The sequence below is a fragment of the Salmo salar genome, chromosome 03, assembly GCF_965601325.2.
Source record: "Salmo salar chromosome 03, fSalSal1, whole genome shotgun sequence".
Classification (NCBI taxonomy): Eukaryota; Metazoa; Chordata; class Actinopteri; order Salmoniformes; family Salmonidae; genus Salmo; species Salmo salar.
The window spans coordinates 97,756,036-97,769,964 of NC_138293.1; the positions used below are offsets into that span (position 1 = coordinate 97,756,036).

Below are 13,929 nucleotides of genomic sequence, written 5' to 3' on the forward strand. Positions count from 1 at the left end.
TCGAGTATCGTTTTTTCCACGGCCCCAAAGATCTCTATAGCAGCCGCGGTTAGCCGCTCCGTGAGGAACACATTTAACCACTGTAGTTTGGACATTTCGGGGGCAATAAACGTCGGACAGTTCGTTTTATCAATTTGGATGCGTTTTCCTTTTTTTGCTAGAATGTTTAGCCAAAAGTCCACCAAAACTTTGCCTGAATTTACATTGATAAAAATGCTACGAGCGTGGGATTTCAGCTTCCTTTTCGGAATGACGCCACATCTGATATTCACGACTTTCAAAATAAAAGTCCTCTTATTTTACATTTATTTATCCAGGTAGGCCAGTTGAGAACAAGTTCTCATTCACAACTGCGACCTGGCCAAGATAAAGCAAAGCAGTGCAACAAAAACACAGAGTTACACATAAAACAAACGTAGTCAATAACAAAAGAAAAGAAAAATAGAAAGGTAAGCTGCTTAAAGTTAGAGAGGGAGATATAAGACTCCAGCTTCAGTGATTTTTGCAATTCGTTCCAGTCATTGGCAGCAGAGAACTGGAAGGAAAGGGGGCCAAAGGAGGAATTGGCTTTGGGAATGACCAGTGAAATATACCTGCTGGAGCGTGTGCTATGGGTGGGTGTTGCTGTGGTGACCAGTGAGCTGACATAAGGCGGGGCTTTACCTAGCAGATATTTTTATGAAAGCATGCAAGATGGTAATTGAATCTACTACTTGCGATACAGATGGGGATTATTTTCCCATAGATTTATTTAATTTCAAAATAAATCCAGAAACCACAGTAAAAAGACAAGATGGTGTCAGTTTTATATTCAGCAGAAAATCCAAAAGTTGTTATTATTGTCAAAAGGGCTCATTTTGGCCCAAAATGTATGAACGGAGAAACCATAGTTAAGAGAGAAATATCAAATGCACCACTTGTCACATCCATTTATTTAACCTCAAGTTCATATATGACTGGATAGGCCAAGTGTTATGTCTACCAGAAGGCACTGAACTCAATGCAAGCAACCCCCAACCACCAGAAAATAAATAAAACCATCACAAAGAGAAATTAAAACCAAATATGACTCTGTAAATCATTTATATATTATTTGAAGTGATAAATAGTTTCCAGTGTGATTTGGCATTGAGTTCTCACCTGGGGTTTATTCATTTATGCAAACCGTAGCAAAACAATTTCATAATGGAAAACGTTTTGCAACAAAAACAAGAGTTTCTATTGGACAAATTCAGGTAGCCCCCCCCCCCCCCTCTGTTTTGTTCCTAGTAATGGTGTGTTCAAGACAACTTGGAAACTTGAAGAAAGATTTCCCACTTGGAAAGTATCAGAATCAACAAATAGGAAGCTCTACGCAAATAACTTAAGTTCATTTTAACTCGAAGTTTAAAATTTCCGACTTGTCATGAATGCACGATAAACACCCCTGGCTGTTACACATCAGAATGACCAGGAGTTTTACCACATGGCCGGACCAGGGCCCGTATCCACCAAGCGTCTCAGAGTAGGAGTGCTGATCTTGGATCAGTTTAGCCTTTCAGATCATAATGAATAAGACCTATATGGACAGATCTCAGATCATTATTATTTTATTTAACTTGGCAAGTCAGTTAAGAACAAATTCTTATTTACAATGACGGTCTAGGAACGGTGGGTTAACTGCCTTGTTCAGGGGCAGAACGACAGATTTGTACCTTTTCAGCTCGGGGATTCGATCTAGCAACCTTTCAGTTACTAGCCCAACGCTCTAACCACTATGCTATCTGCCGCCCCAACAATGATGAATAATGAATATGATTATCTCAGATCAGCATCCCTACCCTAAAATACTTTCTGGAGTCGGGTCTAGAAAAAAACAACTCCAAGCCATACACATCACACAGGTACACATTAAGACTAGGAGCTTGATAAAAAATGATATTTAAAAAAAACGGACTGACTACTGTTGGACAGAGAGTCACCATTCTAACAGTCAGGTGATAAAATATCATTCTAGTTCAGGGGAAAACATGACAAAGATCACCAGGAAATAGTCCCATTATTGACCACAACCAAAAGACTAATACATGTAGAGATTGAGCAGCACTGGGATAGTACTGTTACGACTCCATGAGTTTTTCCTCCTTCCAGAAACAGCTGTAGACCAACTAGAAAGCCCCACATGTAACTGGACGTTTTGGGGTGAATCTCCCATTGACTTCAAAGCTAACTTGTTATGCTAAAGTCCAAGAGAGAAATTAGTCCGTCCATTACATCAGTCCCAGTGGAGCTAGTCCAGGAAGACTCCCCATTACATCAGTCCCAGTGGAGCTAGTCCAGGAAGACTCCCCATTACATCAGTCCCAGTGGAGCTAGTCCAGGAAGACTCCCCATTACATCAGTCCCAGTGGAGCTAGTCCAGGAAGACTCCCCATTACATCAGTCCCAGTGGAGCTAGTCCAGGAAGACTCCCCATTACATCAGTCCCAGTGGAGCTAGTCCAGGAAGACTCCCCATTACATCAGTCCCAGTGGAGCTAGTCCAGGAAGACTCCCCATTACATCAGTCCCAGTGGAGCTAGTCCAGGAAGACTCCCCATTACATCAGTCCCAGTGGAGCTAGTCCAGGAAGACTCCCCATTACATCAGTCCCAGTGGAGCTAGTCCAGGAAGACTCCCCATTACATCAGTCCCAGTGGAGCTAGTCCAGGAAGACTCCCCATTACATCAGTCCCAGTGGAGCTAGTCCAGGAAGACTCCCCATTACATCAGTCCCAGTGGAGCTAGTCCAGGAAGACTCCCCATTACATCAGTCCCAGTGGAGCTAGTCCAGGAAGACTCCCCATTACATCAGTCCCAGTGGAGCTAGTCCAGGAAGACTCCCCATTACGTCAGTCCCAGTGGAGCTAGTCCAGGAAGACTCCTCCAGTCAGTCAGGTAGGAGGAGGGCGTAGTGGTGAAACCCCAACAAAGCCAGATCAGCACAGCAGCAATGGAGGACAGTGGTGAGTATGAGACTGTATGGATGGACACGTGTTCCTTACAACACGTTCTTGTCTCTGTATACTGTTGATGGATGGAGTTTCTCACATCCTGGTGTGTGTGTACTGCTCTACGTATGAATGGATGTCTATGTCCCTGTTTGTCCATGTCTCAGGCCACAGTCTGTCCTCTGTGGGGGTCTGTTGGGGTGCTGGGGGTCCCGTTCAACAATCCTCCATCCTCTTCCTCCTGTAATCCTCTGCTCTTTCCCTCTTCTTCCCGCTCTGACTTCTGTTTCTCTGCCTTGGTCTTGAACTTCAGCCCATGACCTGTAAACCAGACGAGAGGAAATACATGATATATCTGAGAAAGATAGCTGTGTGTGTGTGTGTGTGTGTGTGTGTGTGTGTGTGGACTCACTTGGGCAGTCTGCCACCTCCTTGTAGGCCTTCTTTTTACAGCAACCTCGACACAGGTTGAATACACACTGATTACCCTACAAAAAGAGAGAGAGGGGGTTAGGGACCTGGAGAGAGGGGGTTAGGGACTGGGAGAGAGGGGGTTAGGGACCTGGAGAGAGGTTGAATACACACTGATTACCCTATAGAGAGAGAGAGACAGGTTCGGGCCCTGGCGAGGGGGGAGGAGACAGGTTCGGGCCCTGGCGAGGGGGGAGGAGACAGGTTCGGGCCCTGGCGAGGGGGGAGGAGACAGGTTCGGGCCCTGGCGAGGGGGGAGGAGACAGGTTAGGGCCCTGGCGAGGGGGGAGGAGACAGGTTAGGGCCCTGGCGAGGGGGGAGGAGACAGGTTAGGGCCCTGGAGAGGAGGGGGAGAGACAGGTTAGGGCCCTGGAGAGGAGGGGGAGAGACAGGTTAGGGCCCTGGAGAGGGGGGAAGAGACAGGTTAGGGCCCTGGAGAGGGGGGAAGAGACAGGTTAGGGCCCTGGAGAGGGGGGAAGAGACAGGTTAGGGCCCTGGAGAGGGGGGAAGAGACAGGTTAGGGCCCTGGAGAGGGGGGAAGAGACAGGTTCGGGCCCTGGAGAGGGGGAAGAGACAGGTTAGGGACCTGGAGAGGGGGGAAGAGACAGGTTAGGGACCTGGAGAGGGGGGAAGAGACAGGTTAGGGCCCTGGAGAGGGGGGAAGAGACAGGTTAGGGCCCTGGAGAGGGGGGGAAGAGACAGGTTAGGGCCCTGGAGAGGGGGGAAGAGACAGGTTAGGGCCCTGGAGAGGGGGGAAGAGACAGGTTAGGGCCCTGGAGAGGGGGGAAGAGACAGGTTAGGGCCCTGGAGAGGGGGGAGAGACAGGTTAGGGCCCTGGAGAGGGGGGAGGAGACAGGTTAGGGCCCTGGAGAGGGGGAAGAGACAGGTTAGGGACCTGGAGAGGGGGGAAGAGACAGGTTAGGGACCTGGAGAGGGGGGAAGAGACAGGTTAGGGCCCTGGAGAGGGGGGAAGAGACAGGTTAGGGCCCTGGAGAGGGGGGAGAGACGGGTTAGGGCCCTGGAGAGGGGGGAAGAGACGGGTTAGGGACCTGGAGAGGGGGGAAGAGACAGGTTAGGGCCCTGGAGAGGGGGGAAGAGACAGGTTAGGGCCCTGGAGAGGGGGGAAGAGACAGGTTAGGGCCCTGGAGAGGGGGGAAGAGACAGGTTAGGGCCCTGGAGAGGGGGGAAGAGACAGGTTAGGGCCCTGGAGAGGGGGGAAGAGACAGGTTAGGGCCCTGGAGAGGGGGGAAGAGACAGGTTAGGGCCCTGGAGGGGGGAAGAGACAGGTTAGGGACCTGGAGAGGGGGAAGAGACAGGTTAGGGCCCTGGAGAGGGGGGAAGAGACAGGTTAGGGCCCTGGAGAGGGGGGAAGAGACAGGTTAGGGCCCTGGAGAGGGGGGAGAGACAGGTTAGGGACCTGGAGAGGGGGGAGGAGACAGGTTAGGGACCTGGAGAGGGGGGAAGAGACAGGTTAGGGCCCTGGAGAGGGGGGAAGAGACAGGTTAGGGCCCTGGAGAGGGGGGAAGAGACAGGTTAGGGCCCTGGAGAGGGGGGAGGAGACAGGTTAGGGCCCTGGAGAGGGGGAAGAGACAGGTTAGGGACCTGGAGAGGGGGAAGAGACAGGTTAGGGACCTGGAGAGGGGGGAAGAGACAGGTTAGGGACCTGGAGAGGGGGGAAGAGACAGGTTAGGGCCCTGGAGAGGGGGGAAGAGACAGGTTAGGGCCCTGGAGAGGGGGGAAGAGACAGGTTAGGGCCCTGGAGGGGGGGAAGAGACAGGTTAGGGACCTGGAGAGGGGGGAAGAGACAGGTTAGGGCCCTGGAGAGGGGGGAAGAGACAGGTTAGGGCCCTGGAGAGGGGGGAAGAGACAGGTTAGGGCCCTGGAGAGGGGGGAAGAGACAGGTTAGGGCCCTGGAGAGGGGGGAGAGACAGGTTAGGGACCTGGAGAGGGGGGAAGGAGACAGGTTAGGGACCTGGAGAGGGGGGAAGAGACAGGTTAGGGCCCTGGAGAGGGGGGAAGAGACAGGTTAGGGCCCTGGAGAGGGGGGAAGAGACAGGTTAGGGCCCTGGAGAGGGGGGAAGAGACAGGTTAGGGCCCTGGAGAGGGGGGAAGAGACAGGTTAGGGCCCTGGAGAGGGGGGAAGAGACAGGTTAGGGCCCTGGAGAGGGGGGAAGAGACAGGTTAGGGCCCTGGAGAGGGGGGAAGAGACAGGTTAGGGCCCTGGAGAGGGGGGAGGAGACAGGTTAGGGCCCTGGAGAGGGGGAAGAGACAGGTTAGGGCCCTGGAGAGGGGGGAAGAGACAGGTTAGGGCCCTGGAGAGGGGGGAAGAGACAGGTTAGGGCCCTGGAGAGGGGGGAAGAGACAGGTTAGGGCCCTGGAGAGGGGGGAGGAGACAGGTTAGGGCCCTGGAGAGGGGGGAAGAGACAGGTTAGGGACCTGGAAGTACAAAATTGCACCAACAGACGTGGCAGTTCTGCTTCTTGCTCCTAAGAATCTGACCTGCATATGTAACACTACTATACACAGTCAGTTAGGACTGGGAGAGAGGTTGAACGTTTCTTAGGCCAGGGCTAAACTTCATCTGACGCCCTCTCATCCTACACATGGTAATGAGGAACAGGGTGAAGAGGTCGTTCCTCCACTCACCTTTGGATTTCCACACTGCTCACACTTGATGTACTTTGCTGCAGAGAAAACAGAGGTAAAACAGAGGTTATCTACTGTACTGTTTGTGTAGGCTGAGGCTCTGTAGATTCTGTAGCATTAGAAACTGGGTGGTTCCAGCCCTGAATGCTGATTGGCTGACAGCCGTGGTATATCAGACCGCATACCACGGGTATGACAAAACATATACCACGGCTAAGGTTTGTTCTTACGCACGACGCAACGCTGAGTGCCTGGACACAGCCCTTAGCCGTGGGATATTGGCCATATACCACAAACCCCCGAGGTGCCTTATTGCTATTATAAACTGGTTACCAATGTAATTAGAGCAGTAAAAATACATGTTATGTCATACACTGGGTGGTTCGAGCCCTGAATGCTGATTGGCTGACAGCTGTGGTTTATTATTATTATTATTTTTTACATTTGAGTCATTTAGCAGACGCTCTTATCCAGAGCGACTTACAGTAGTGAATGCATACATTTCATTTCATTTCATGGATTTATTTTTATTTTGAATTTTTTTGTACTGGGCCCCCATGGGAATCGAACCCACAACCCTGGCGTTGCACACACCATGCTGGCATTGCAAACACCATGCTCTACCAACTGAGCCACAGGGAAGACCGTACACCACGGGTATGACAAAACATTTAGTTTCACTGCCCTAATTACGTTGGTAACCAGTTTATAATAGCAATAAGACACCTCGGGGGTTTGTGGTATATGGCCAGTATCCCACGGCTAAGGGCCTTATTGCTTCATTAGACTGGAGAGAGAGAGAGCATAGGTGACTGCAATACTACGAAGAAAAATGACTCACGTTTCTGCTCGGGACAGAAGTTCTTGTGGGGGTTTCTGGCTTTCTTCTTCTGTTTGTTTTTGGAGAGGGCGTCGCTCGCCCCGTCCGAGTCCTCTAGTGACAACGCCCTCTTGTGACGCACTGCCTTCACCTCTGTACCGTTGCTGTTGGCAACCGGATCCTTCGGCCTGGCAGGAACAATGTTCATCCTCACGTCAACATGTTACGGTTTCTATGTGTGGACTGATGACTGATCTTCTAATCACATTAAATTGTATTGGTCACATGGTCAGCAGATGTTAATGTGAGTGTAGTGAAATGCTTGTGCTTCTAGTTCCGACAGTGCAGTAATATCTAACCAGTAATCTAACAACAACTACCTAATACACACAAATCTAAGTAAAGGAATGTACACAGATCTCAAGTTAGGATTCTCAACAGGAAATTGTCACTCACACTGGTCTGACGTACGGCTGGCAGATCCAATGAGGGAATGGCAGCCCAACCACCTGCCCCGCCTCCTCTCCTCCAATGGTTATCTCCTCCTGCAGAGGTTAAACAAATGAGAAAAGAACCAGTGTCATCATCTAGCTGTGTTGGGAGGAGGGAGAAAAGAGGGGGGGAAGGGGGAGAAGAGGGGGAGAAAAAGAGGAGGAGCAATTGGTGAGGAAAAGAAACTAAAAAGGAGTAAAACATTTTGGGGAGGAGGGAAGGAAAGGTGAAAAACAAAATGATCCCTAGGTACCTGGCAGTGTAGCTAACCCTAACCCTTGGTACCTGACAGCGTAGCTAACCCTAACCCTTGGTACCTGACAGTGTAGCTAACCCTAACCCTTGGTACCTGACAGTGTAGCTAACCCTAACCCTTGGTACCTGACAGTGTAGCTAACCCTAACCCTTGGTACCTGACAGTGTAGCTAACCCTAACCCTTGGTACCTGACAGTGTAGCTAACCCTAACCCTTGGTACCTGGCAGTGTAGCTAACCCTAACCCTTGGTACCTGACAGTGTAGCTAACCCTAACCCTTGGTACCTGACAGTGTAGCTAACCCTAACCCTTGGTACCTGACAGTGTAGCTAACCCTAACCCTTGGTACCTGACAGTGTAGCTAACCCTAACCCTTGGTACCTGACAGTGTAGCTAACCCTAACCCTTGGTACCTGACAGTGTAGCTAACCCTAACCCTTGGTACCTGACAGTGTAGCTAACCCTAACCCTTGGTACCTGACAGTGTAGCTAACCCTAACCCTTGGTACCTGACAGTGTAGCTAACCCTAACCCTTGGTACCTGACAGTGTAGCTAACCCTAACCCTTGGTACCTGACAGTGTAGCTAACCCTAACCCTTGGTACCTGACAGCGTAGCTAACCCTAACCCTTGGTACCTGACAGCGTAGCTAACCCTAACCCTTGGTACCTGACAGTGTAGCTAACCCTAACCCTTGGTACCTGACAGTGTAGCTAACCCTACCCTTGGTACCTGACAGTGTAGCTAACCCTAACCCTTGGTACCTGACAGCGTAGCTAACCCTAACCCTTGGTACCGCGGTGCACCCACCGCTGTAGCTAACCCTAACCCTTGGTACCTGACAGTGTAGCTAACCCTAACCCTTGGTACCTGACAGTGTAGCTAACCCTAACCCTTGGTACCTGACAGTGTAGCTAACCCTAACCCTTGGTACCTGACAGTGTAGCTAACCCTAACCCTTGGTACCTGACAGTGTAGCTAACCCTAACCCTTGGTACCTGACAGTGTAGCTAACCCTAACCATTGGTACCTGACAGTGTAGCTAACCCTAACCCTTGGTACCTGGCAGTGTAGCTAACCCTAACCCTTGGTACCTGACAGTGTAGCTAACCCTAACCATTGGTACCTGACAGTGTAGCTAACCCTAACCCTTGGTACCTGACAGTGTAGCTAACCCTAACCCTTGGTACCTGACAGTGTAGCTAACCCTAACCCTTGGTACCTGACAGTGTAGCTAACCCTAACCCTTGGTACCTGACAGTGTAGCTAACCCTAACCCTTGGTACCTGACAGTGTAGCTAACCCTAACCCTTGGTACCTGACAGTGTAGCTAACCCTAACCCTTGGTACCTGACAGTGTAGCTAACCCTAACCCTTGGTACCTGACAGTGTAGCTAACCCTAACCCTTGGTACCTGACAGTGTAGCTAACCCTAACCCTTGGTACCTGACAGCGTGGCTAACCCTAACCCTTGGTACCTGACAGTGTAGCTAACCCTAACCCTTGGTACCTGACAGTGTAGCTAACCCTAACCATTGGTACCTGACAGTGTAGCTAACCCTAACCCTTGGTACCTGACAGTGTAGCTAACCCTAACCCTTGGTACCTGACAGTGTAGCTAACCCTAACCATTGGTACCTGACAGTGTAGCTAACCCTAACCCTTGGTACCTGGCAGTGTAGCTAACCCTAACCCTTGGTACCTGGCAGTGTAGCTAACCCTAACCATTGGTACCTGACAGTGTAGCTAACCCTAACCCTTGGTACCTGACAGTGTAGCTAACCCTAACCCTTGGTACCTGACAGTGTAGCTAACCCTAACCCTTGGTACCTGACAGTGTAGCTAACCCTAACCCTTGGTACCTGACAGTGTAGCTAACCCTAACCCTTGGTACCTGACAGTGTAGCTAACCCTAACCCTTGGTACCTGACAGTGTAGCTAACCCTAACCCTTGGTACCTGACAGTGTAGCTAACCCTAACCCTTGGTACCTGACAGCGTAGCTAACCCTAACCCTGGGTACCTGGCAGCGTAGCTAACCCTAACCCTTGGTACCTGGCAGCATAGCTAACCCTAACCCTTGGTACCTGAAGGCATAGCTAACCCTAACCCTTGGTACCTGGCAGTGTAGCTAACCCTAACCCTTGGTACCTGGCAGTGTAGCTAACCCTAACCCTTGGTACCTGGCAGTGTAGCTAACCCTTGGTACCTGGCAGTGTAGCTAACCCTTGGTACCTGGCAGTGTAGCTAACCCTTGGTACCTGGCAGTGTAGCTAACCCTAACCCTTGGTACCTGGCAGCGTAGCTAACCCTAACCCTTGGTACCTGGCAGCGTAGCTAACCCTAACCCTTGGTACCTGGCAGTGTAGCTAACCCTAACCCTTGGTACCTGGCAGTGTAGCTAACCCTTGGTACCTGGCAGTGTAGCTAACCCTTGGTACCTGGCAGTGTAGCTAACCCTAACCCTTGGTACCTGGCAGCGTAGCTAACCCTAACCCTTGGTACCTGGCAGTGTAGCTAACCCTAACCCTTGGTACCTGACAGCATAGCTAACCCTAACCCTTGGTACCTGACAGTGTAGCTAACCCTAACCCTTGGTACCTGACAGTGTAGCTAACCCTAACCCTTGGTACCTGACAGCATAGCTAACCCTAACCCTTGGTACCTGGCAGCGTAGCTAACCCTAACCCTTGGTACCTGACAGTGTAGCTAACCCTAACCCTTGGTACCTGGCAGCGTAGCTAACCCTTGGTACCTGGCAGCGTAGCTAACCCTAACCCTTGGTACCTGACAGTGTAGCTAACCCTAACCCTTGGTACCTGGCAGCATAGCTAACCCTAACCCTTGGTACCTGGCAGCGTAGCTAACCCTAACCCTTGGTACCTGGCAGCGTAGCTAACCCTAACCCTTGGTACCTGACAGCGTAGCTAACCCTAACCCTTGGTACCTGGCAGTGTAGCTAACCCTAACCCTTGGTACCTGGCAGCGTAGTCTGAGTTGTCTGCTGACCTCTGTCAGCCCCTGCAGGTTCTTCACCTTAGCCAGCTCCTCTCTCAGGTCCTTGTGGATCTGCAGTCTGGAGAAACACTAACAAATAAACTCACACACAGATTGTGGCGATAGTGAAGTACTGAGTGTGTGTGTTACATACGTGTGGTGCCAGAGCTTGAAGAGGTGTGCTCTGACATAGGACAGGGTACAGGGAGGGTACTGACTGACCACCTCTAGATACTCCTCAGCCATCTCCCATACAGGAGGGCTGAGACCCTCAAACAGAGCTGGGTTATGGAGGTTCCCCTCTGGAAACACACACACAGAGAAAGAGAGAAACACACAGAGAACCATACACACACACACACAGAAAGAACCACACACACAAATTAGTAGGTGTTATGACTCTTGGGTGACTATTTACTCAAGGTGCGGCGGAGGTGTGTGTGTGTGTGTACCTGCACTCATCACCCCCTGTACTCCAGTCTCCTCCATACACTGCTCCACATCACTCAGGTGTTGGATGTTACCGTTAGCGAACACAGGGATGTTAACAGCGTTCCTATAGCAACAACAAACAGAAAGAGAGAGAGACTACTTAATAAACCCAGTACAATCACATGATCAGCTATGTAACAACAGAAGAGAGTACTGTACAGTAGAATATAATAGAATGTTTTCCTGTGAAGGAACTTCTTGGAGACCTACTAGACTACACAAACTACCTCCAACTACCCAGCAGAGACCTACTAGACTACACAAACTACCTCCAACTGACCCAGCAGAGACCTACTAGACTACACAAACTACCTCCAACTACCCAGCAGAGACCTACTAGACTACACAAACTACCTCCAACTACCCAGCAGAGACCTACTAGACTACACAAACTACCTCCAACTACCCAGCAGAGACCTACTAGACTACACAAACTACCTCCAACTACCCAGCAGAGACCTACTAGACTACACAAACTACCTCCAACTACCCAGCAGAGACCTACTAGACTACACAAACTACCTCCAACTACCCAGCAGAGACCTACTAGACTACACAAACTACCTCCAACTACCCAGCAGAGACCTACTAGACTACACAAACTACCTCCAACTACCCAGCAGAGACCTACTAGACTACACAAACTACCTCCAACTACCCAGCAGAGACCTACTAGACTACACAAACTACCTCCAACTACCCAGCAGAGACCTACTAGACTACACAAACTACCTCCAACTACCCAGCAGAGACCTACTAGACTACACAAACTACCTCCAACTACCCAGCAGAGACCTACTAGACTACACAAACTACCTCCAACTACCCAGCAGAGACCTACTAGACTACACAAACTACCTCCAACTACCCAGCAGAGACCTACTAGACTACACAAACTACCTCCAACTACCCAGCAGAGACCTACTAGACTACACAAACTACCTCCAACTACCAGCAGAGACCTACTAGACTACACAAACTACCTCCAACTACCCAGCAGAGACCTACTAGACTACACAAACTACCTCCAACTACCCAGCAGAGACCTACTAGACTACACAAACTACCTCCAACTACCCAGCAGAGACCTACTAGACTACACAAACTACCTCCAACTACCCAGCAGAGACCTACTAGACTACACAAACTACCTCCAACTACCCAGCAGAGACCTACTAGACTACACAAACTACCTCCAACTACCCAGCAGAGCCTACTAGACTACACAAACTACCTCCAACTACCCAGCAGAGACCTACTAGACTACACAAACTACCTCCAACTACCCAGCAGAGACCTACTAGACTACACAAACTACCTCCAACTACCCAGCAGAGACCTACTAGACTACACAAACTACCTCCAACTACCCAGCAGAGACCTACTAGACTACACAAACTACCTCCAACTACCCAGCAGAGACCTACTAGACTACACAAACTACCTCCAACTACCCAGCAGAGACCTACTAGACTACACAAACTACCTCCAACTACCCAGCAGAGACCTACTAGACTACACAAACTACCTCCAACTACCCAGCAGAGACCTACTAGACTACACAAACTACCTCCAACTACCCAGCAGAGACCTACTAGACTACACAAACTACCTCCAACTACCCAGCAGAGACCTACTAGACTACACAAACTACCTCCAACTACCCAGCAGAGACCTACTAGACTACACAAACTACCTCCAACTACCCAGCAGAGACCTACTAGACTACACAAACTACCTCCAACTACCCAGCAGAGACCCTACTAGACTACACAAACTACCTCCAACTACCCAGCAGAGACCTACTAGACTACACAAACTACCTCCAACTACCCAGCAGAGACCTACTAGACTACACAAACTACCTCCAACTACCCAGCAGAGACCTACTAGACTACACAAACTACCTCCAACTACCCAGCAGAGACCTACTAGACTACACAAACTACCTCCAACTACCCAGCAGAGACCTACTAGACTACACAAACTACCTCCAACTACTCCAGCAGAGACCTACTAGACTACACAAACTACCTCCAACTACCCAGCAGAGACCTACTAGACTACACAAACTACCTCCAACTACCCAGCAGAGCCCTACTAGACTACACAAACTACCTCCAACTACCCAGCAGAGACCTACTAGACTACACAAACTACCTCCAACTACCCAGCAGAGACTACTAGACTACACAAACTACCTCCAACTACCCAGCAGAGACTACTAGACTACACAAACTACCTCCAACTACCCAGCAGAGACTACTAGACTACACAAACTACCTCCAACTACCCAGCAGAGACCTACTAGACTACACAAACTACCTCCAACTACTCAGCAGAGACTACACAAACTACCTCCAACTACCCAGCAGAGACCTACTAGACTACACAAACTACCTCCAACTACCCAGCAGAGCCCTACTAGACTACACAAACTACCTCCAACTACCCAGCAGAGACCTACTAGACTACACAAACTACCTCCAACTACCCAGCAGAGACCTACTAGACTACACAAACTACCTCCAACTACCCAGCAGAGACCTACTAGACTACACAAACTACCTCCAACTACCCAGCAGAGCCCTACTAGACTACACAAACTACCTCCAACTACCCAGCAGAGACCTACTAGACTACACAAACTACCTCCAACTACCCAGCAGAGACCTACTAGACTACACAAACTACCTCCAACTACCCAGCAGAGAGTACTAGACTACACAAACTACCTCCAACTACACGGCAGAGACCTACTAGACTACACAAACTACCTCCAACTACC

General features: G+C 50.2%; 1 protein-coding gene across 3 annotated transcripts in view; it reads right to left on the reverse strand.

Annotated features, from left to right (window-relative positions):
- Positions 1 to 783: 783 nt before the first annotated feature.
- The window catches only part of LOC106606201 (dihydrouridine synthase 1-like (S. cerevisiae)), a 34,300-nt gene continuing 21,154 nt past the window's right edge, over positions 784 to 13,929 (reverse strand). For 2 of the 3 annotated variants that reach the window (XM_045715856.2, XM_045715855.2), the window contains exons 7-14: positions 11,102 to 11,205; positions 10,804 to 10,951; positions 10,632 to 10,728; positions 7,362 to 7,450; positions 6,927 to 7,093; positions 6,086 to 6,123; positions 3,381 to 3,456; positions 784 to 3,289 (exon numbers count right to left, since the gene is read on the reverse strand). In XM_045715856.2, coding sequence (XP_045571812.1) covers positions 3,132 to 3,289; positions 3,381 to 3,456; positions 6,086 to 6,123; positions 6,927 to 7,093; positions 7,362 to 7,450; positions 10,632 to 10,728; positions 10,804 to 10,951; positions 11,102 to 11,205 — 877 coding nt within the window. In that variant the 3' untranslated portion in view covers positions 784 to 3,131. Of the gene's footprint in view, positions 3,290 to 3,380; positions 3,457 to 3,507; positions 3,562 to 6,085; positions 6,124 to 6,926; positions 7,094 to 7,361; positions 7,451 to 10,631; positions 10,729 to 10,803; positions 10,952 to 11,101; positions 11,206 to 13,929 lie in introns of those variants that run through there. The other variant, XM_045715857.2, reaches the window with a different exon arrangement.